At 39.4% G+C, this 21636-nt stretch overlaps 1 protein-coding gene across 15 annotated transcripts in view; it reads right to left on the reverse strand.

Moving 5' to 3' along the window:
- Positions 1-21636, reverse strand: part of RABGAP1L (RAB GTPase activating protein 1 like) — a 709048-nt gene that overhangs the window by 29947 nt on the left and 657465 nt on the right. For 12 of the 15 annotated variants that reach the window (XM_074390018.1, XM_010336102.3, XM_074390015.1 and 9 more), the window contains 2 exons: positions 13351-13443; positions 829-939 (listed from right to left, as the gene is read on the reverse strand). In XM_074390018.1, the coding sequence (XP_074246119.1) occupies positions 829-939; positions 13351-13443 (204 nt within the window). Of the gene's footprint in view, positions 1-828; positions 940-5145; positions 9604-12703; positions 13004-13350; positions 13444-21636 lie in introns of those variants that run through there. The other 3 variants (XM_010336103.3, XM_010336107.2, XM_010336105.2) reach the window with 2 other exon arrangements.

The following is a 21636-nucleotide window of genomic DNA, read 5'->3' on the forward strand; positions in this document are numbered from 1 at the left end:
CATGATCTCGGCTCACTGCAACCTCAGCCTCCCAGGTTAAAGTGATTCTCCTGCCTCAGCCTCCCGAGTAGCTGGGATTATAGGCACATGCCACCACCCCAGGCTAATTTTTGTATTTTTGGTAGAGATGGGGTTTTACTATGTTGGTCAGGCTGGTCTTGAACTCCTGACCTTGTGATCTGCCTGCCTTAGCCTTCCAAAGTGCCGAGATTACAGGTGTGAGCCACTGTATCCAGCTATTTAATTTAATTTTTATGCCACCTGAATAAGAGACCACTTTTACACCTATAGACAGCTTAAGAACTGCCCAGGGTTCACAGTGGTGGCCCCAGCAATCACAATCGGGCCGTCTGGCTCTTAGCCACTCAGATGCCTATCAGTCCAACAATCCAACTCTTAATGTAGGTACTTCATATAAAACTTCACATTTATTATAGAGAAGAATTCTTACTGGAACAAAAAGTAAGGTGTCTATGGTTAGAGTGGCATTAGTACAGGTATATTCTTGGTGAGTGATGTTTTCAGATAATTATGCTGAGAGCCATTGGTTCAGGAAAGGTATCAACAAAGGCATAACAGAGTTTAGAGGTATAAAGAAAGTATGTCACACATGCTATTTAGAAATGACCCAAACCTTTCTCAAAGGCTTGTTTTCCACTCTCTCCAATTAACACAAACTGTCCCTGCCACCTGCCCCTTCATCAAAAACAAAGTTAAGAACAAAGCAAGCTTGCAGGATGGGGTAGGGGGACGTGGTGAGAACACACTGATCTTTGTCCTGAGGAAATCATCACAGTCTCATTTCTACCCAGTGAATGACAAGTTTACCTGATCCAAGTCATTCCGTAGGGCAATTTTGCTTGTTACTAGTTCGTGGGCAAGGTCGTCATTCTCTTGTTCCAGCCTCATGCTGGCCTCCTGTAATCTTCGGTTCTCCCTCTGCAGAAAAAAAGCCACAGCCGGAGGTGAGGATTAGTGCCTGGACGTACAGAAATGAACAGAACTGGTGAGGAAAAACAAGCAACAAGTGAACTTTCAAAGGTGTAAAAGGGGAAGGCGCAGGTGGCACAGGAAGGCAGGACCGCTGTCTGGGGAACAGCAGTGAGTTTGGCTAGCAATGCAGATGTGGTTCTCTACGCGGTGAAACTGTCCCTTAAACTCTCAAGGTGGAACTTCATCATAAAAAAAAAAAAAGTGCCAAAAGAGCAGAATTTCCGAACATACCCCCCAATCCTGCGAGGTTTTTATATAGACCTAGAACACAGACACAAGCAATTCTTCATTTGGAACATGCACAGTAGTCTCCCCCTTGACCTCAAGAGAAGCCACAAGACACAGGAGGAATGAAACAGGGGGAAGCACCAGACATTTCTTCAAATTGTTTTTCTAAGACAGGGATCATATTAATTGAGTATATTTAAGAGCAGTAAATCAAGAATCATGACACATCGTTCATGACTTTGCTATCAGCTGACATTTTTATTCTTTGAGTAAGAATATACTTTTCCAAACACCTATTTTTGTGTGAGAGCAACAGTCCTTATAACAGCGCTAGTTTTTTTTTTCTTTTTTTTTAAACTTCAAATTAAAACATCCTGGGTAAAATAAATTACTGAGGATTTCTGCACCCCATCTTGAAAAATCTGAAACAAAGTTACATGATAAAAAAAAAAGTCACTAATTCTTATAAAGCAAGTAACTAAACATTATGAACGTAGTATGTTCACAACTATTTTCAGAATAGCTATTTCATTGTCTTCCATTCCAAAGTATCAAAAGTGCTTTCTTTGCTACTGTTAACAGTTACAGGAGATTTAAAAGAGAGCTGACAGGAAAGACTAATGTGATGAGACCTTCCTGTTTTTCACATTTACACTCCTAACAGTGTTTTCTGCAAAAGCGGCAAAAACTCAGACAAAGCAGTGATACAAAACCAGAAGATAAATATATGTTTTGAAAGATAGTTTATCATAGCATACCAGGTAAGGTGAAGTTAATTTTACCTTCTATGTAACAACCTGGTGTTTGTTATATTGAACAAAGACAGCCAGGTATAGCGGCTCACACATGTAATCCCAGCACTTTAGGAGGTTGAGGCGGGTGGAACATGAGGTCAGGGGTTTGAGACCAGCCTGACAAACATGGTCAAACCCTGTCTCTACTTAAAAATACAAAATTAGCTGGGTGTGGTGGTGTGTGCCTATAATCCCAGCTACTAGGGAGGCTGAGGCAGGAGAATTGCTCAAACCCAGGAGGCGGAGGTTGCGGTGAGCTGAGAGCGTGCCATTGCACTCCAGCCTGAGCGTCAGAACGAGACTCTGTCTCTAAAAAAAAAAAAAAGAGGAAGACAGTTTCTTTCTTCTTTCTGTTTTTTAAAAGGGCTAAGAAACACATAGTAAGGGCAAAGTCTGAGGCTTTCACAGAGGCAGAGGATCCACAAACAGGAAAGGCCATCAGAGAAGTTAAAGGACGAACTTGCACCTTGATTATACCAGCCACCAGGGCCTACTTCTGTCTTTTCTTTTGGAAAAGAAAAAAATAGAATAGTTGGAGAATGTTAAACATTATTGAAAAAGATATCTACTAAAAAAGATAAAAACAATCCCAAATCACTTAAATACTTTAAATAAATCCATGATAGAATTCCACTCAGTGTTAAAACACTGGAGAAGGCTGGGTGCAGTGGCTTGTGCCTATAACCCCAACACTTTGGGAGGCTGAAGCCTGAGGATTGCTTGAGCCCAGGTGTTCAAGACAAGCCTGGCCAACATGGTGAAACCTTATCTCTACTAAAACAAAATACAAAAATTAGCCAGGTATGGTGATGTACACCTGTAATCCCAGCTGCTCGGGAGGCTGAGGCAGGAGAATTGCTTAAATCTGAAAGGCAGAGGTTGCAGTGAGCCAAAATTGCACCACTGCACTCTAGCCTGGGTGACAAAGTAAGATCTGTCACAAAAGTTAAAAAAAAAATCCAGTAACAGGAAATGCTTATGCTGCCTTGTAGGAAAAATAAATAAAAAATAACTGGAGAATCTCATTATATAACACTATAAACAACAGATATTAACTATAGGTAGTGAATTTTCTTTATTGTCGTCCTTGTCCTTTTAAAAATGTTTTTAAGTTTTCTACAATGAATATATATTTGTAATAGGATTTAAAAATAGTTTTATTAAGAAAAAAAGCAAGTCAGAATTTTAATTCCATTGGAAGGGATAAGATGCCAAAATGAAAAAGAAATGTTTAAGTCCACTTCTGTTAGAAGGTCATATTCTACACAAAACCATACTGAATCCTCCTTTTTGACCAAGGTTTATAATGTAACCCCTCAGAAGTGCTGCCTTGCTAGGAACTCTTTCCCCAGATGTTCCTGAGAAGACTGTGTATGCTCTTGTAGGGGCAACTTGTCCTCATCGGATTCTGTCTGTTCCCTCAGTCTACAGAAGTACCACCCTCCCACAGAAGCACGATAAATGTGGAGACTAAAAAACAGATTTCTAAAAAGCCAGAGCTTCTACAGTGGAATCTTTCAATCTTTGCCTAAGTAACACGATTTCTAGCAGGGGCTGGAGAGTTAGACTTTATTTCTGATATCACTATTACTCCTTTTCATTTCTTGTAGAAAATGTAGATTAAAAAAAAGATGAGAAACTTTTTCAACAAATTTCAACAAATAGCCAGGAAAGAGTAACAATACCAGCACAATTTCAACATGACTTATTTCACAATGCAGGCCGCTTACGCAGGGAAGAGAGTTTTCTCATTTTTTGACACATCTCTTCAAGAAACTAGGATAAAGCTACTTCAACAGCTATTCCTGAGTTAAGTATCCTATTGCTGTTGAAATTGTACTTGTAGAACCCCCAAGTACAAAAAGCTCCCTCAACTATTATGTACATCACATTCATTGGGCACAAGTGAAAATGTTGCCAGTGAAAAGGTTACAGTTATATGCTTAGAATTGAGTTGAAGTTAACCTCCAAGTAAAGTCATAGGATGTTCGTGGAAAAGTACTCTGTTCAAGTATTTAGAAATCATACCAGGTAGCTACTTCACTGTTGATAAGAGATACATGTCTGATGGATTATCTGTTACATAAGAAAAAGGTGTGAGTTCAGCTGAAATTCTGACTAGGAACTTCTCATTACAATGACTGTTGCAATGAAACCCTTCCTTACAGACACACAGCTAAACGGGTAAGGGCAAGGGTGGGAAAAGATTTGGGGGAAACTGAGTGTCTCAGGGTCCCTGAAAAGCAAAATAGCCTAGAGGGCAAGCCTACTGGCTTTTGCTTTAGCAAGAAGCTTCAATTCAGTGTCTGCAAAGCAAGCAGTACAGTGGGAAATGTCAGACTCCTGCTCTGCACTCACAGACAAGTGGGAAAGCAAGCTATGGGGCCAAAAATGCAGTATCGTCCTCCGAAGTATGAACCCAGGGGTGTCCTCATGAGTCCCCCAGAGCCACTGAGTGCTCCTGAGCACTACAGTGAGACCCTGCTACTGAGATGGAGATTTTCTACAAAGAACTTGCCACACTTACTTACTGAGGGTTAAACAGAGCTGATATTACTTGGCTGTCTTTTCTAGTTCTTCTCAAGGAGCCAAAACTGTTTTCAAATTGACTGATTCCAGAAAAAGTTTGCCTGTATACTAGAATGGAGAAGATAGTTTGGTTTTCATGGACTTGGGAAAGGTAGTAACCCTGCCTGGTTTCTTTTGAAATGTTGACAAGGGTTGTCCGGGGGAGACAGACTTAAAGTCACCGCCAATAACTTCAGTCATCCCAGAGAAATTCACATGCTGTAAGTTTGCACAAGCAGACATGCTGAATGCTCAAAGCCTGTAAACAAAACAGGCAAACTGGTTCCCTCTTGCCTTTCGGAAAAGATTACAGGAGACACTGCTTACGTAACTCTTAAAACTCACATCACACTATCTGAAACATATACTCCCCCATCTCATAACAACTGACACCATTTGAATAAAAAGCAGATAACAACTGTCCTCATACTTTCTCTCCTCATGGATAGGAGATGTACAGCTGGGAAAGTTTGGTTAGTAACTTTTGGGAGGAGGATACTGCATTTTTCAAAGACAGAGACACTGATGTTACAGACATACATAGATTAAAAAAAAAACTTACCTCCTCAAAAGTCATAGACCAACTACCGTTTTCAATCATAGGTACAAAGACAATTGAAAAAAACAAAAGAATATCCAATGAAATTGAACACCTACTAAAATATTTATGAAATGGCAATAACAAAAACAGACACTTCTTAATGCTCTTTTGCTTTTCCTTTGAGTGTCATATAACTCTAAGTTCTCTCTGTGACTGCAAACATTCAATGGAACAAAGTATACTTGAGGCAGCCAGTGGGCAAGTCTCAACTCAGGAAGACTCATATCCTAAAACTCCTCCCTCTCCACAATGCTGCTTAGTTTGCATGAACGACTAAAATGCCGTATGTGGAACTATTAGCAACTACGGTGTGAGTTGTTGATACTATGTTGTCAAAGCTGGGTGGAAGGAACTTCCTTATATGATAAGGTCAGAAATCTTGCAAAATAGTTCATCTTCAGACAAAAGAAGGAAATTGCTGGGCAGGGTAATGCAAAAAATCCCAGATCTCAGTTTTACCTAGGGGCTGAAGTCTGGGTGAAGCAGTTCAAGGGATTGTGAACGTCATTTATTCCAAAATGAGAAGCCATAAAAATGTGAACTAGCAATTAAAAGTAAAGTAAGCTTTAAAGGAAAAAATGACAAGGAGGGAGGCAGCTTTATAAACCCTAGCTCAATATTTTGGGTGTTGTCTGCTGCTATGATGAATTTTTGGCACGTGTTTTTAAAGACTTTTAAGGGTCAGGAGAAAATGTTTTCCTAAAAGACGCAGTGCAAATGTATTAGCAACAACACACTCAACTCTCACGTATTTTCTTCTGAATACCTCTTTTAAAAGAGTTGATAACGTTCATATTCAAGTTTTCAAATGCCTACAGATAAAACATTTAAATATCTATGTCGTCCATAAGTGAAGATCTGAGAAAAAAATATGAATATTTGAACCTTTTGTGCTTCCCGCCTTTACCCATCACATCCAATTTTAACTTTCTAGTAGAAATTTTCAAATTTTTAAATGTCAAACTAAAAACAAAATCTTGTCAGTAATAAATGACAGCTGGCCAAACAGACTGCATTTCTTTAAGCACTTGAAAAACTATCTTAGATTATAGTCTTACACAGGGCTCAGCAAGTTTCTAGTGTAAATTGCCAGACAGTAAATATATTAGGCTTTGCAGGTCGCACAGTCTATGCTGAAATTTCTCAACTCTACCAGTGTCATACAAAAGCAGCCATACGCAATAAATAAATAAACAGGTGTGGCTGTTTCAATAAAACTTGGTTTACAAAAACCAGCAGTGAGCCAGATTTGGCCTATAAACCACAGTTTGTAGATCCTTGCTCTACTCTATTACACAAATCAAATTTTCAAAAAGTAAATGCATTCTAAACAACATAGAAACATATTAGTGACAGGTAATACTCTTAGTAATACTTAAACAGAAAAGAAAACTTCCTAAAAATTAAAGCAAGTTTCTTGAAAACTCTGAAGATCATCAATAAACACACTAGAAATTCTTAGTGTGCCTAACGCATATTCTTCCCCCAAGTGCTAATGTAAGGGAGTGAGCAGACCAGCATTGTTAGAAACCGCCCGCTCCTTTTTTAGCTATATTGCTTGCGAAGCCAAAAGGATTTAGTTTTGCGTCTTCACCATCCTACAACAATGAACTCTGCGTTATCCAAGCTCAAAGAGAAAGTGGCAACCTTCTGAAGTTTATCGTTAAGTTGTCATAGGCATACAGAAACCATCCTCCTGTCTATTTCTGTTTCTTAAAAGCACATTATTTCATAACATAGTATTTCCAAAAGCCAGCAGTTTTTAGGATGTGAAAAAATCATAAAATGTAAGTGTATTGGCTATGGCAGAAAAAATTTTTCTTTCTTTTTTTTTTTTTTTTTTGAGGCCAAGTCTCACTCTGTCACCCAGGTGGGAGTGCAGTGGTATAATCTGGGCTCACTGCAACCTCTGCCTTCCAAGTTCAAGAGACTCTCCTGCCTCAGCCTCCCAAGTAGCTGGGACTACAGGTGTGAGCAACCACACCCAGCTAATTGTTGTATTTTTAGTAGAGACAGGTTTACCATGTTGGCCAGGCTGGTCTCGAACTCCTGACCTCAAGTGATCTGGCCACCTCACCTCCCAAAGTGCTGGGATTATAGGTGTGAGCCACTGCGCCCAACCAGAAAAACATTTTTCAAAGTTGAATTCACTTATCTTGACTCCTCTGAGTAAGAAAGGGTCTAACACCGAAAAGGGCCCAAAGGTTTTTTAAAAAAAAAGTCTACTCCCTCTTTTTTATAGGCAAGAAATGTATCCTAATTTAAACTTTTCTTCATTTGTCAAGTTTAAAAGAAATGTGATAAGTACTCTAAACTATTTTAATAGGTATGTAAGGATGGCAAAAAAGTACAATTAACCTTTATTTCAAATACTTCATTTGTATTATTTTTACTATGCATAATAGCTTCATTTGAAATTACATGTAGGGGCAATTGCGCTGCAAAAATTAGCATATGCAAGAAAAACTCTGTAAACATAGAGGAATCATTTTCTTTGTTTAAATGACATTTTGATTTTAAAAATTACTATGGTTAATTTCAAGAATGAGGTTAAGCAGTCTAAATTTAATTGTACTGAACATGTATAAGACACGTCAATTAGAAATTATGTATTTATAACACTATCTGTGTCCCAAATCCAAGAGAGTTTAAACATTCCAGATTCTTTTAGTATTTTCCCATCTAGAACAGGTAACCTTTATTATGCTTTGGGAGATTCAACGAATTTAATTAATTAGCTGTGTTTTTTAAGGCTTAACTCTCATTTGTACAAGTAGTTCTTTAATTAAACCAGAAAAGAATATCATTCTTCAAAGGTAGCTGAAGGCTGCAGATCTCCAAAAAGTACCATCTACTGATAACATCACTAGAAAACTTTCCTCACAATAGAAACAATTCACCTCTTTAAGATAAAAAAATTCTAATTTCTGAAATTGGTAACTTCGCTTATTAAGGGCTAGTTACTATGTTTCTAAAATATGCTAAAACAGCTACACATATTGATGAATGTGTGTTTTCTGGGAACCTGTACAAAAATAATTTTTTTTTCTTTTTTCTTTTTTTTTTTTTCTGAGACGGAGTTTCACTCTTGTTACCCAGGCTAGAGTGCAATGGCGCGATCTCGGCTCACTGCAACCTCCGCCTCCTGGGTTCAGGCAATTTTCCTACCTCAGCCTCCTGAGTAGCTGGGATTACAGGCATGTGCCACCATGCCCAGCTAATTTTTTGTATTTTTGGTAGAGACGGGGTTTCACCATGTTGACCAGGATGGTCTCGATCTCTTGACCTCGTGATCCACCTGCCTCAGCCTCCCAGAGTGCTGGGATTATAGGCATGAGCCACCGCGCCCGGCCCAATAATTTTTAAATTATTTCTACAGCCAAATCTTTATCCTACATTTTACATCATTAGAAAATCAACCACTAAATTTACAAACCAAAATATTAAAGTAGACAAAGAATTTTACACAAATCTGGCCAGGTCCAAGTTAGGAAGGAAGATAAAAGAAATGTGAAATAAATATTCCACACATTCTTCCTCGAAAAGTTTCCTTTCTATCTCTTGGAATCTAGTCATGAAGAGAAACAGAAAGGGTAAAGGCTATAAGCAGTCTTATGGTGCTCACTGAGTTTAAAATATAAACTGATGCCAAGACCAGACAGCACAGGCAGTGCATATAAATGTATTACCTGCTTGTATCTGTTTATGTCTGTGTGTGTATACATATAATGTACAACATATGTTCTATCTGGAAGTTAAAAATTAATGCACCACCCACTATGTTGGCCTTTATCCTATAAATATGGACACATATTAGATCAATACTCACTAATTAGCTCTAATTTCAACAGAAAGCTCTCCCTCCTGCAACGCTTCTACATAGGTACCTCTGCTATAACTTAGGGTTCATGAAAGTAAAAGGGTAGGCTAAATGACAATCATCTTGGAATATTCTTTTTTTGGGGGGGGGGAAGAGATGTAATTCATATATTATAAAATTCATGTTTTTGAAATGTACAATTTAGTGGCTGTGTGCGGTGGCTCACACTTGTAATCCCAGCACTTTGGGAGGCTGAGGCAGGTGGATCACCTGAGGTCAGGAGTTTGAGACCGGCCTGGTCAACATGATGAAACCCCAACTCTACTAAAAATACAAAAATTAGCTGGGCGTGGTGGTGCACACCTGTAATCCTAGCTACTCAGGAGGCTGAGGCACAAGAATCACTTGAAGCCCGGGAGGCGGAGGTTGTAGTGAGCTGAAATTGTACCACTGCACTCCAGCCTGGGCGACAGAGTGAGACTTTGTCTCAAAACAAAAAATAAAAAATCAAAAAAATCAAATGTGGCTGGGCACGGTGGCTCAAGCCTGTAATCCCAGCACTTTGGGAGGCCGAGGCAGGTGGATCATGAGGTCAAGAGATCAAGACCATCCTGGTCAACATGGTGAAACCCTGTCTCTACCAAAAATACAAAAAATTAGCTGGGCATGGTGGTGCGTGTCTATAATCCCAGCTACTCAGGAGGCTGAGGCAGGAGAATTGCCTGAACCCAGGAGGCAGAGGTTGTGGTGAGCTGAGATCGCGCCATTGCACTCCAGCCTGGGTAACAAGAGCGAAACTCCATCTCAAAAAAGAAAAAAAAAAAAAAATCAAACGTACAATTTAGTGATTTTGTATATTCACAAAGTTGTGCAATCAATACTACTTCTTAATTCCAGAAGATTTTCATGATACTTTGAGTTTTAAAATTTAAATTTATACTGAAACTATTTCACCCCTTTCTTTGTAGTTGAGATTTAAGTGTTGAATAAAGGTGACTATAGCGATATAGCCTGAGCATGAAAATATCTGCAAAGCAAGAAGTATGACTGTTGAGAGCTACCTCTACATTCTTGGATCTTTAATCCCATCTCTAGGTTCCCTGTGATAGTTTTTTTTTTTTTTTTTTGGTGGGATGGAGTTTTGCTCTGTCGCCCAGGCTGGAGTGCAGTGGTGCGATCTTGTTTGCTGCAACCTCTGCCTCCCGGGTTTAAGCAATTCTCTGCCTCAGCCTCCTGAGCAGCTGGGATTACAGGCACCTACCATCATGCCCGACTAATTTTTGTATTTTTCATGTAGATAGGGTTTCACCATCTTGGCCAGGCTGGTCTTTTTTTTTTTTTTTTTTTTTGAGATGGAGTTTCGCTCTTGTTACCCAGGCTGGAGTGCAATGGTGCGATCTCAGCTCACCACAACCTCCGCTTCCTGGGTTCAGGCAATTCTCCTGCCTCAGCCTCCTGAGTAGCTGGTATTACAGGAACGCCAGCTAATGTTTTGTATTTTTAGTAGAGACAGGGTTTCACCACGTTGACCAGGATGGTCTCGATCTCTTGACCTTGTGATCCACCTGCCTTGGCCTCCCAAAGTGCTGGGATTACAGGCCTGATAGTCCTTTTACATACACTACCATGTCTAAGAGAAATAGCACTGAACTGACATACCTCTTAAAATATCTTATTATATAACATATGTGGGCTTAAAAAAAAAAAAATTCCTACAACCTTCCTAGCTTTCTTGTCAGATGGCAAGCTAGGGTGTACAAATGACTTTTTAAGCAGTAGAGATTCTAATGTTGAAGAGCAGTTGTTACTGAACTGGTGCAAGTTCTCACTCATTGCCCTCAAAGATCTTCCCAAGTCTGTCTTTAAGAGTTTACATGAGCTGGGTTCCCAGTCCAAGATCTACGAATTATAAAATGCTCATTCCCAGGACAGAGATCTTATTCTTCACAGGATTAAATTTAGAATATGTAAAAGGAATTTTCTAACTTTGCTACTTTAATTAAGATAATTATATTATGGCTTCTTAAATTACATACTGATCATCTGAAAAACCAAATATATTGATGGTTAGAAGCTTATGTTGTTGATTGCCACCTTGAAAATATAATTGTAATCTAAGAACTATAAATCTGCCAAGTGTATTAACAGGGCAAATGCCTAGACTCTATTAAAGGAGTATAGAGATATTAGATAAATGTACTGACAACTTATCACAATAATCTAAAAGAAATAGCAATAGAGAGTATCAGATATGTACAAATAAGAAGAAACAATACTCAAACTTAAAAAGTAATGCCTGCTTTCAAAACAAAAAGTTTAATCCTACTTTGATCTCTCAAAAACTACGCATATTGATAATCTTACATGTTATAAGTACTTTAAAAACAATGTACATCTCACTATTCATGTATACATACCTGCTTCGGCACAGAAAAAGATTTAAGACACAAGAACAAGTTCAATTCCAGCCTGATTTTAAATGTACAAGTTTGGTCTTTCATTTCACTCTTATTTTAAAGCACTCTTCACAGAATTTATTAATAACAACGGTAGTAATAAGAAAATTAGAATAATATAAGCAAAAGGAGAGCTCCATTTTAGATGCTTAAAAAGTTTATAATTACTGCCTTCAAGCCTTTCTAAAGCAGCATGCTATATGATTTACACTGAAAGCTGATTTTATTGAGGGGATGCTGGTGAAAATTAAGCTTCACACATTATCTATTAACACCTTACTGTTATAGTTATCTTCTATAGCAGTATGTGGGATTTTATCATCAGATCTTGAACCACTTCTGAAAGCAAGGGGAGAGTATTGATTAGCAATACTTGAAAGAACTGAGAGCAGTCAGCAATGGACTAGAGGAGAAGACCCATATAAGGTGGTATTATTCTAGTAATAACTGCATAATTTGTCGTAGTAGCCTTCATAAAATAACAGCCATTTCTTGAACACAACTATAAGCTGAGTCCTTAACATACAGCATGCCTCATCCTTGCAACAATCCATCAAAAAATCCGATATACTATACCTTTTACACACGATGAAGAGGTTCAATAACTAGTCTAAGATGTTGAACGGTGGCGTGGAGATTAAAACCCTCAATTTGAAGACTAAATCCTGTGCTCTAAAAAATGAGCAAGATTTGAATTCAGGCCTGTCTGACAACAAAACCTACATCCTGCTTCTCTGTTCCTCTGCATACAGCCTGTGCTATTCAGTTCGACCACAGAGAGAAGACGTCCTGTGTGACTATGCTGGCATGTCCAGCTCTGACCACATAAAGGTAACTCTAGTCACAAAAGTGGAAGTCGTTCCAATGTGGGTGATTTAATTAATCATGCCACACAGTCCATTTCTTGGCAGGACTTTTTGGCACTGGTGCTCAGTGCTGAAAATACAATATTCTTTTATCTTAGTGTATTGATGTGGAGGGAGAAGAAGCTATTATGCATCTGTGTGAGTCTGAAAAATGAAAGCATGTTGAAGAGAGACAATATTTTACTTGGAAAAAAAAGTTGGAAATAAGTGTTTCCCAACATTGAATCCTGGGAACAGTGCTGCTAATTGCCATTAAAGAGATTCACAATTAATGAATGTATTAAACAAATTATTTTGATTCTGAAACTTCATACTGTAAGTCAAATATCACTTTTGTTCATAAATTTGTCTGGAAATAAAGGTTGCAACAAACACCATTACTGTGCTCAATATACCTTTGTGGTTTTTATTTTTCCTTCCAAGTGAGTTGGTATTTTTAACATTTGCTACAGACAGAGGCAACTTTGAAACATCCTTGTCAGTCTTGGAACAGTTCACCTGCTAAAAGTCTTTGTGGATATGACCATGCACAGCTAAAACAGTACTTTGCCATTTTTCCTTTTTGTTTCATTTTTGAAAGTAGAAAGCCACTTTCTTTTTCCCCTCTCTTTCTCTCAGCTTCTTATGAAGATTCCCAGTATAAATGCAACAGCTGGAGTTACCTACAAATATACAAACTGAAAGAAAAGAAATATTATGGTTGGCTATTTGGGAGTCTCCTGAAATGAAGACATACCTGGACAGTTAGCATAATCAGAGAGCATCTAAATCAATCAAGGAGGAACAGAGGGAATTGAACTTGCCACAGTTGCTGCTTTAAGTGGAAAAAAAAAAAAAAAAAAAAGATGCTTTGCTGAGCTGGGGAATGGTGGCTGATGCCTGTAATCCAAGCTACTTGGGAGACTGAAGTGGGAGGACTGCCTGAGGCCAGGAGTTCAAGATCAGCCTGGGCAACACAGCAAGACTCAGTCTCATTTAAAACAAAAAAGAAGGTACTTCGATAGATGCAAAATATTTCTCATACCTTGTATCTATCCATTGGGTCTTCCTGTTGCAGCTGACTCTCTCGCATTGTCTGATATTCTTTCTCATATTTCTTCAGCTTCTTGGTTGGTACCTGCAGGGATTTGAGGAGTACTGTGTTAGACAAGGAGATCATTTAGGAAAAAAATCTCGTGTGTTTGCTAGTTAAATTTCTGGCATCCTAAGGAAACATGCCCAACTCAAAGTCAGAAGAAAAATACAGACTCCAGAGTAGGGGTTGGGAAATTTATCCTGTGAAGGTCCAGACAGTATATATTTTAGGCCATAGTCTAGGTTGCAAAGATTCAACTCTGTCATTATTGCACAAAACCTGCAACGGGTGATACATAAATGAGCCTGGCTGTGTTCCAAGAAAACTTTATTTACAGAAACAGGCCACACTTTGTCCACCTCTGTTCTGTATAGTATTGCTGATGTCACAACCTTCTCTTGCTAATGTATTTAATAGTGTTAATTTTAACTTTCTTAAATATAATTCACTCATATCCTTCTATTATGTTGAAAATGAAAATTATTATTTTAAACAAGTAAAAAATTGAGCTACAAGAAATATTCTACAATGAGCTGAGTGTGATGGCTCATGCCTATAATCCCAGCACTTTGGGAGTCCAAGGTGGGTAGATCACTTGAGGTCAGGAGTTTGAGGCCAGCCTGAAACCACATCTCTACTAAAAATACAGAAATTAGCCAGGCATGGTGGCAGACATCTGTAATCTCAGCTATTTGGGAGGCTGAGGCAGGAGAATCGCTTAAGGTTGCAGTGAACTGAGATCGTGTCTGCCACTGCACTCCAGCCTGGGTGAAAGAGCAAGACTCAGGTCGCCCCCCACTGCCAGAAAAAAAAAAAAAAAAAAAAAAGTATATATATATATACACACACACACATAAAATGGTAGTATACTAAAACGAAAGAAGATTGTAATGTTTAACAATGAAAACTCAAATATAGAACCATTGTGCTGTATGAGATAATAGAAAGTCATCCAAACAACTCATTTATTTCTTGCTAAAATTATGTCATCCACAAAGACGGCAGTTTACTGTTTTTTGGAGAAAAACAAAAAACAAAAAACTAGAATCCTATGGACTCACAGAATTTTAAAAATCAACAAATAAGCACAGTATAGCAAAACAGCCCTCAGTAAACAGATATTTAACCTCTCTTAGGCCACAGTGGTGCATGCCTATAGTCCCAGCTATTTGGGAGACTGAGATGGAATGATCGTGTGAGCGCAGAAGCTCCAGGCTGCAGTGCACTCTGATGGCACATGTGAACATCCACTTCCTCTAGCCTGGGCAACAGAATAAGACTTTTTTTTTTTTTGAGACAGAGTCTCACTCTGTTGCCAGGCTGATATGCACTAGTACAATCTTGGCTCACTGCAGCCTCTTATCTCCCGGATTCAAACAATTCTCCTGCCTCAGACTCCCGAGTAGCTGGTACTATAGGGGTGTGCCACCAGCTCACCTATTTTTTGTATTTTTAGTAGAGACAGGGTTTCACCATGTTGGCTAGGATGGTCTTGATCTCTTGACCTTGTGATCCACCCACCTTGGCCTCCCAAAGTGCTGGAATTACAGGCATGAGCCACTGCGCCCGGCTGAGACCCTGTCTTTTAAAACAAACAAAAAAACTCTCCTAGCCTCAGTTTCTTCATTTATAAAATGGCAGATAGACAGTTTCTACCTCATAATGGTGTAGGAGAATTAAATGAGTTAACAGAGAGGTACCTAAAACAAGGCCTTGTTTGTGGACATTTTTAAAATTGTTTTTTAAAATAAGTATTCAATCAAAATTAAGGTATTAGAACTCATTCTGTTCAATAATATGTATTAAATCTACTTTTAGCCTTTCTTTGGACAATCAAGTTTATAGAATTCCTGTATTTATGTGACTTTATTTAAACTTTTATAGAGATGGGGTCTGGCTATGTTGCCTAGGCAGTCTCAAGTGATCCTCCTGCCTCAGCCTCCCAAAGTGTTGGGATTACAGGCATGAGCCACTATACCTAGCCTATGATTCCTGTAAACATCAAAACCTTTCCTTAATGTTTTTGTTCGGTTTAAATCACAGACGTGCTATATTGCAGACTTCTTGCATACTCTGTGAAGGCAAGGATGATGTGTTGCCCTCGGTATCTGCCATAATACCTAACAGTGGTATTTGGCCCATAGTAGGCCCTCAACAGATTGTTCCTTGTTGAGCTTAACATATGGTATTTAGAAAATATATACATATGAGTGAGAGAGCAAAAGAGAATGGAAAGCACCTGGCATGAATATATAATTATCTCACAATTTCCTTATTTTCATTAAAATGAGGACAGTATTAATTCTCTGGCATCTGGCCAGATAATTTGTTAAATAAAAAACAAAGACACCAGGTGTCATTCCCCATCTTATTCTAATTACTTTCTTCTTCCTACCCAGGAACACTATGAAGTACTAGAATCACTTGCTTCTGACCACAATTGGGAAGTTTCACAAACTCGGTCCGAACCTGATAGATGATACAAACCAGTCAACAACCGCATTATGAGAATATTCATCTGACTGGGAATGTCTCTCCAGTCAAACAGGGAGTGAGGACATTTTACAGGGTGTAACAAAGCCACTGCTGAACATTGTCATGAGAAACACTAATCCTTTATTACTCCATCTCCAGAGACTTCTAACAGTATACTATGACCAACTAGAATGCAAAAGAAAAGCACCACCTGCCAACTGTGTACCCTCACAGATCATTAGATAAACAAGGGAAATATACGTGATCATGTGTTGTCAAAATAATGACGACGTTATTTTTCCTGGCTTTGATAGCAGTCTCAATTTCCCTTCATTTTATTTTCTCTATATACATTAATCATACACTGAGAAAACCAAAAATAGACTCTGAAGATGAAGTCGCAGATCACTAGCACTACAATAGCCCTGGAGCTATAGAAAAAGGGGACACTTCAGGGTTTTAAGCAGTGACAAGGTATTGCCAATGTTTCCCTAGGAGCAGGAACAAGAGCCATGGGAAGCAGCTACAGGTATTGTGAGGAGAGAGCCCACTCCAGCATCCATTTTCCCACCAGATTGAAAGTATTTCAGTATTTCTACAGCAGGAATACCATACCACTGGACACCAGGCTGAATATTAGTCCCGGGTTGAAGTATTTTCTATATGGTTCTAAAATGGATCCACGCACCAATGACTGAATTATATACTGGAAGCTTGTAATTTCTAGACAATTCTAAAACCATATTTTTAAACTTCAAACTATTACCAAAATTTCTTTTACACGTAAGGGAAAAAAAATGTCCTTTTAAAAGGATATTTTTACATGTCCTTTTAAAAGTCACTTTTGCTACTTACATTAAAAGGTTCATTTCAAAGTGAAATATTTTTTTAAAAAGGCAATAATCATTCTCAATAAACTAATCCTTTCCCATCTGGCTGAGATTCTAGGATGTTTGGCTTCATCTTGCTCCAGGAAACAGAGCAGGTTCCCAAAACAATATGTTGCTAGGAAACCTTCCAAGCTAAGCATCCACCTGTGTGACTGGCACAGCGTAAAAGGGGGGAAAGGGTGGAGGAGAAAGAGACGGGGGAGAGCTGATATGAAACTCTTGTTATTAATGAGGTCATCAAAGAAAACAGACTTTCAGTTTTTAAAACCATCTTTCAGGATAAAAATTGATTTTATTGGTCGGGCGCGGTGGCTCAAGCCTGTAATCCCAGCACTTTGGGAGGCCGAGGCGGGTGGATCACGAGGTCAAGAGATCGAGACCATCCTGGTCAACATGGTGAAACCCCGTCTCTACTAAAAATACAAAACATTAGCTGGGCATGGTGGCGCGTGCCTGTAATCCCAGCTACTCAGGAGGCTGAGGCAGGAGAATTGCCTGAACCCAGGAGGCGGAGGTTGCGGTGAGCCGAGATCGCGCCATTGCACTCCAGCCTGGGTAACAAGAGCGAAACTCCGTCTCAAAAAAAAAAAAAAAAAAAAAAAATTGATTTTATTTTAGGGAATACTGAATGGAATACAGAAGCTTGAAATTTTTCTTACTAGAGAAAGAAATGTAAAAACCTCTTCAGGGCTGTGCATGGTGGCTCACGCCTGCAATCCCAGCACTTGGGGAGGCCAAAGCGGGCAGATCATCTGAGGTCAGGAGCTCAAGACCAACCTGACCAACATGGTGAAACCCCATCTCTACTAAAAATACAAAACTATCCACGCATGGTAGTGCATGGCTGTAATCCCAGCTACTTGGGAGGCTGAGGCAGGAGAATCACTTGAACTTGGGAGGCAAAGGTTGCAGTGAGCTGAGATGATGCCATTGCACTCCAGCCTGGGCAACAAAAGCAAAACTCTGTCTCAAAAAAACAAAACAAAACAAAACAAAAACAAACAAAAAACCCTCTTCAGTATGTAGTTTTAATTAAAAGAACAAAAAATCACTAAGAGTTATTAGAATTGAAACATCCTATAAGGAAGCGTGCACTTGAAGAATGTGTTAAGATCACCAGTCCTTTTAAATGTCTACCTAAAGCTGGGGTCCCATCCCACCAAATGTCCCCACTCTGTCCTGCTAGTATTTCCTAAGTTCAAGAAATGTTCGAAGGATCTCTAATTGTTTGATGTGTGCAACTGATGATAAGTATTCACTGCTTTGAAAGGGCGTTTATTAATAAGAGCCAAAGAAACAAATAGAAAATGAGAAAAAAAGGATACCCATTCACGGCAAGACAACCCCTAACAAGTATAATGAGCAGTCATTCAAATAATCAACCAAGGCTTGACATTGTGGACTTGACAACTACATTTGGGAAGGCAGCATTTATGACAGAACCAGTGTTTTCACCTTTTAAACAGTTTACAATGTTTATATTTCACGCTGTGCTTGGCCCTGACATTGAAATTCCCAACATAAATATCCATTTACACAGAATTAGAAAATTGGAGTTGGAGGGATCTTTGGAGACTACTTGTCTGGTACCATCCCTTCTTTAGGATAAAAAAACTGAACAAATGTGCTAGGATCCTGGATGGAGCCACCCGGTAGCAGCAGAGCAAATGGGTCTACTGCCTCTCTGGCCTGGACTCCACTCCTTCTGGGTACTGGGCCACCTCTCAGGTGCAGTGTTTCCCAAACTTTAGTCATTCAAATGCTACTTTCATTATTTTTGCCATATCCATTCACAATATACTATTTTCTTTCTTTCTCTCTTTCTCCCTTTCTCCCTTCTTCTCTTTTTTTTTTTTTTTTTTTTTTTTTGAAATGGAGTCTCACTGTGTTGCCCAGCCTGGAGTACAGTGGTGCAATCTCGGCTCACTCCGACCTCCACCTCCTGGGTTCAAGCGATTCTCCTGCCTCAGCGTCCCAAGTAGCTGGAACTACAGGCGTGTGCCACCACACCCAGCTAACTTTTGTATTTTTAGTAGAGACAGGGTTTCATCATCTTGGTCAGGCTGGTCTTGAATTCCTGACCTCGTGATCCACCCACCTCGGCCTCCCCAAGTGCTGGGATTACAGGCATGAGCCACCACGCCTGGCCTCTTTCTGTTTTGAGACAGAGTCTCCCTCTGTCGCCCAGGCTGGAGTGCAGTAGCGCAATCTTGGCTCACTGCAACCTCTGCCTTCCAGGTTTTAAATAATTCTCCTGCCTCAGCCTCCTGAGTAGCTGGGACTACAGATGTGTGCCACCATGCCCAGCTAATTTTTTGTATTTTTAGTAGAGACAGGGTTTCACCGTGTTAGCCATGATGGTCTCCATCTCCTGACCTCGAGATCTGCCTGCCTCAGCCCCTCAAAGTGCTGGGATTACAGGTGTGAGTCACTGCATCTGGCCCTTTCTATTTTTATTTTGTTTTATTTTTTGAGACGGAGTCTCACTCTGTCATCCAGGCTGGAGTGCAGTGGTGCGATCTTGGCTTATCGCAACTTCTGACTCGCAGGTTCAAGTGATTCTCCTGACTCAGCCTCCTGAGGAGCTGGGACTACAGGCACACACCACCACACTCGGCTAATTTTTGTATTTTTAGTAGAGACAAGGTTTTGCCATGTTGGTCAGGCTGATCTCGAACTCCTGACCTCAGGTGATCCACCCACCTTGGTCTCCTAAAGTGCTAGGATTACAGGCATGAGTCACTGTGCCCAGCCAAAATCAACTAATTTTTTTACATACATTTATTTAACAAGAAAACATTCCATTTGGAATCAACATAGAGAACTATAATAGGCAGAATAACGGCCTCCCAGAGATGGCTTCATTTTAATCCCTAGAACTTGTGAATGTGTTACCTTACATGGTCAAATGGATTCTGCAGACATGATTAAGGTTAAGGACCTCAAGATGGGAAGGTTATTTTAGATTATCTAAGTGGGCCCACCAAAATCATGTGAGTCATTAAAAGAAGAGAACCTTTCAAGACTTCATTCAGATGTCACTACTGCAGAAGGATCAAAGAAATTCCGTGTTGCTGGCTTTGAAGACAGAGGCAGAGGTCCACGAGTAAGGCAATGCAGGCAGCCTCTAGAAGCTGGAAAAGGCAGGGAAACTGATTCTCCCAAAGAACCTCCAGAAGGGAAGGCAGCCCAGTCAACACTCTCATTCCTAGTCCAGTGAGACTCATATCAGACTTGTACAAAACTGTATACTAAAAGATTTATCTTTGTGGTTATTTGTTACAGGAACAATGAGAAACTAAAACAACATATTATAAACAACTACAATTAGTTGAGCTACTAAATATTTACAAACAAAACTCGGTTGAAACTCTTAACACTTTTGCTGAAGGCAAGATAAGAACTCCCCTGTGCTTTATTTTACAACCAACTGCAAATTACGTCAATGTAAAGTAAACTATAAACTATTAACCCTTATGTTATAAATATCAGAATACCAAATAGACAAGAAGCAAAAAAATAAAAACCACTCCACCCCAGCCCACGCGTATATTCACTCAGTGCCTTTCTGCTTTCTCCCTCAGATCTCTAGTGGCAACTGGTTGCACAAGTTGTAACCGGTTCTTGCCAAGGATCTGTGCAGTGTCCACTGCTATTTTCTATTATGTTTCATTGTATTCCATAACGATCTCACAGACCCTCTAAAATGATTTCATAAGTAGCAGTATGAAATGGGCTTTCTCATCTATTGCCCTGATGATAATACTCAAGAGGATTATAATTCTAAATCACTGGAGAAGCTTTATTAACTCTACATATCACCAATACCCTCACCTGCCTTTTACAGACAAGAGTGGGTCCTTGTCAGCTGTTATCAGGAAATACAAATAAAAGAGACTAATGAATTTAAGGCAAAGGGGAGTGGTAGGTGAACGGCCAGGGAGTGTTAAACAGTGACTTTCAATAACAGGAAAAGACAGAGCACAATAATTACTCATTTGCCTTACTCTTTCTCAATATTAGTCATGCTGGCCTCAGAGATATGGGAGGAGAAGACTGAAAAGAATACATCCAGCTTTCTTCATTCTCCATATTCTCTCTGTTCTTCTCATTCAAGGTGTTTATTTCTTATTTGTATATGTGAGTCTCGTAGATTAAATATATATTGTGTTGTAGATCAATAATTATCAGATGAATTTGTCTTAATAATCATCTCACTAATCATATCAACCAGTGCTATCAACCTATTTTGTATTTTTACTTTCATTTCTTATTTCAAATACTTACTAATATTTGAATTTCACATGCATTGATTACTTCTTTTCTTTTCCTCTCCTTTCCTCTCTTTTCTTTTCTTTTTGTATACCACCATGCCCAGGCTAATTTTTGTATTTTGAGATGGGGTTGGACAGACTGATCTCAAATTCCTTACCTCAAGTGATCTGCCCTCCTCAGCCCCCCAAAGTGAGTTATTTCCCATAAAACATATTTTGGCTGGGTGTGGTGGCTCGTACTTTTAATCCCAGCACTGTCGGAAGTCAAGGTGGGTGGATCACTTGAGCTCAGGAGTTCAAAACCAGCCTGGACAATATGGTGAAAACCTGTGTTTACAAAAAATACAAAATTAGCTAAGTGTGGTGGCACATGCCTGTAGTCCCAGCTACTTGGGAGACTGAGGTGGGGGGGGATCACCTGAACCTGGGAGGCTGGGTTTCAGCCAGTGAGGTGAGATCACGCCATTGCACTCCAGCCTAGGTGACAGAGTGACAGTGTTTTGTCACCCTGACTCAAAACAAAACAAACAAACAAATAAAAACATAGTTATTTGCTTACATAAAAGATCTGGTTAGGTTTCCTGATTATCAAACTC

The sequence above is a fragment of the Saimiri boliviensis genome, chromosome 19 (assembly GCF_048565385.1).
Source record: "Saimiri boliviensis isolate mSaiBol1 chromosome 19, mSaiBol1.pri, whole genome shotgun sequence".
NCBI lineage: Eukaryota > Metazoa > Chordata > Mammalia > Primates > Cebidae > Saimiri > Saimiri boliviensis.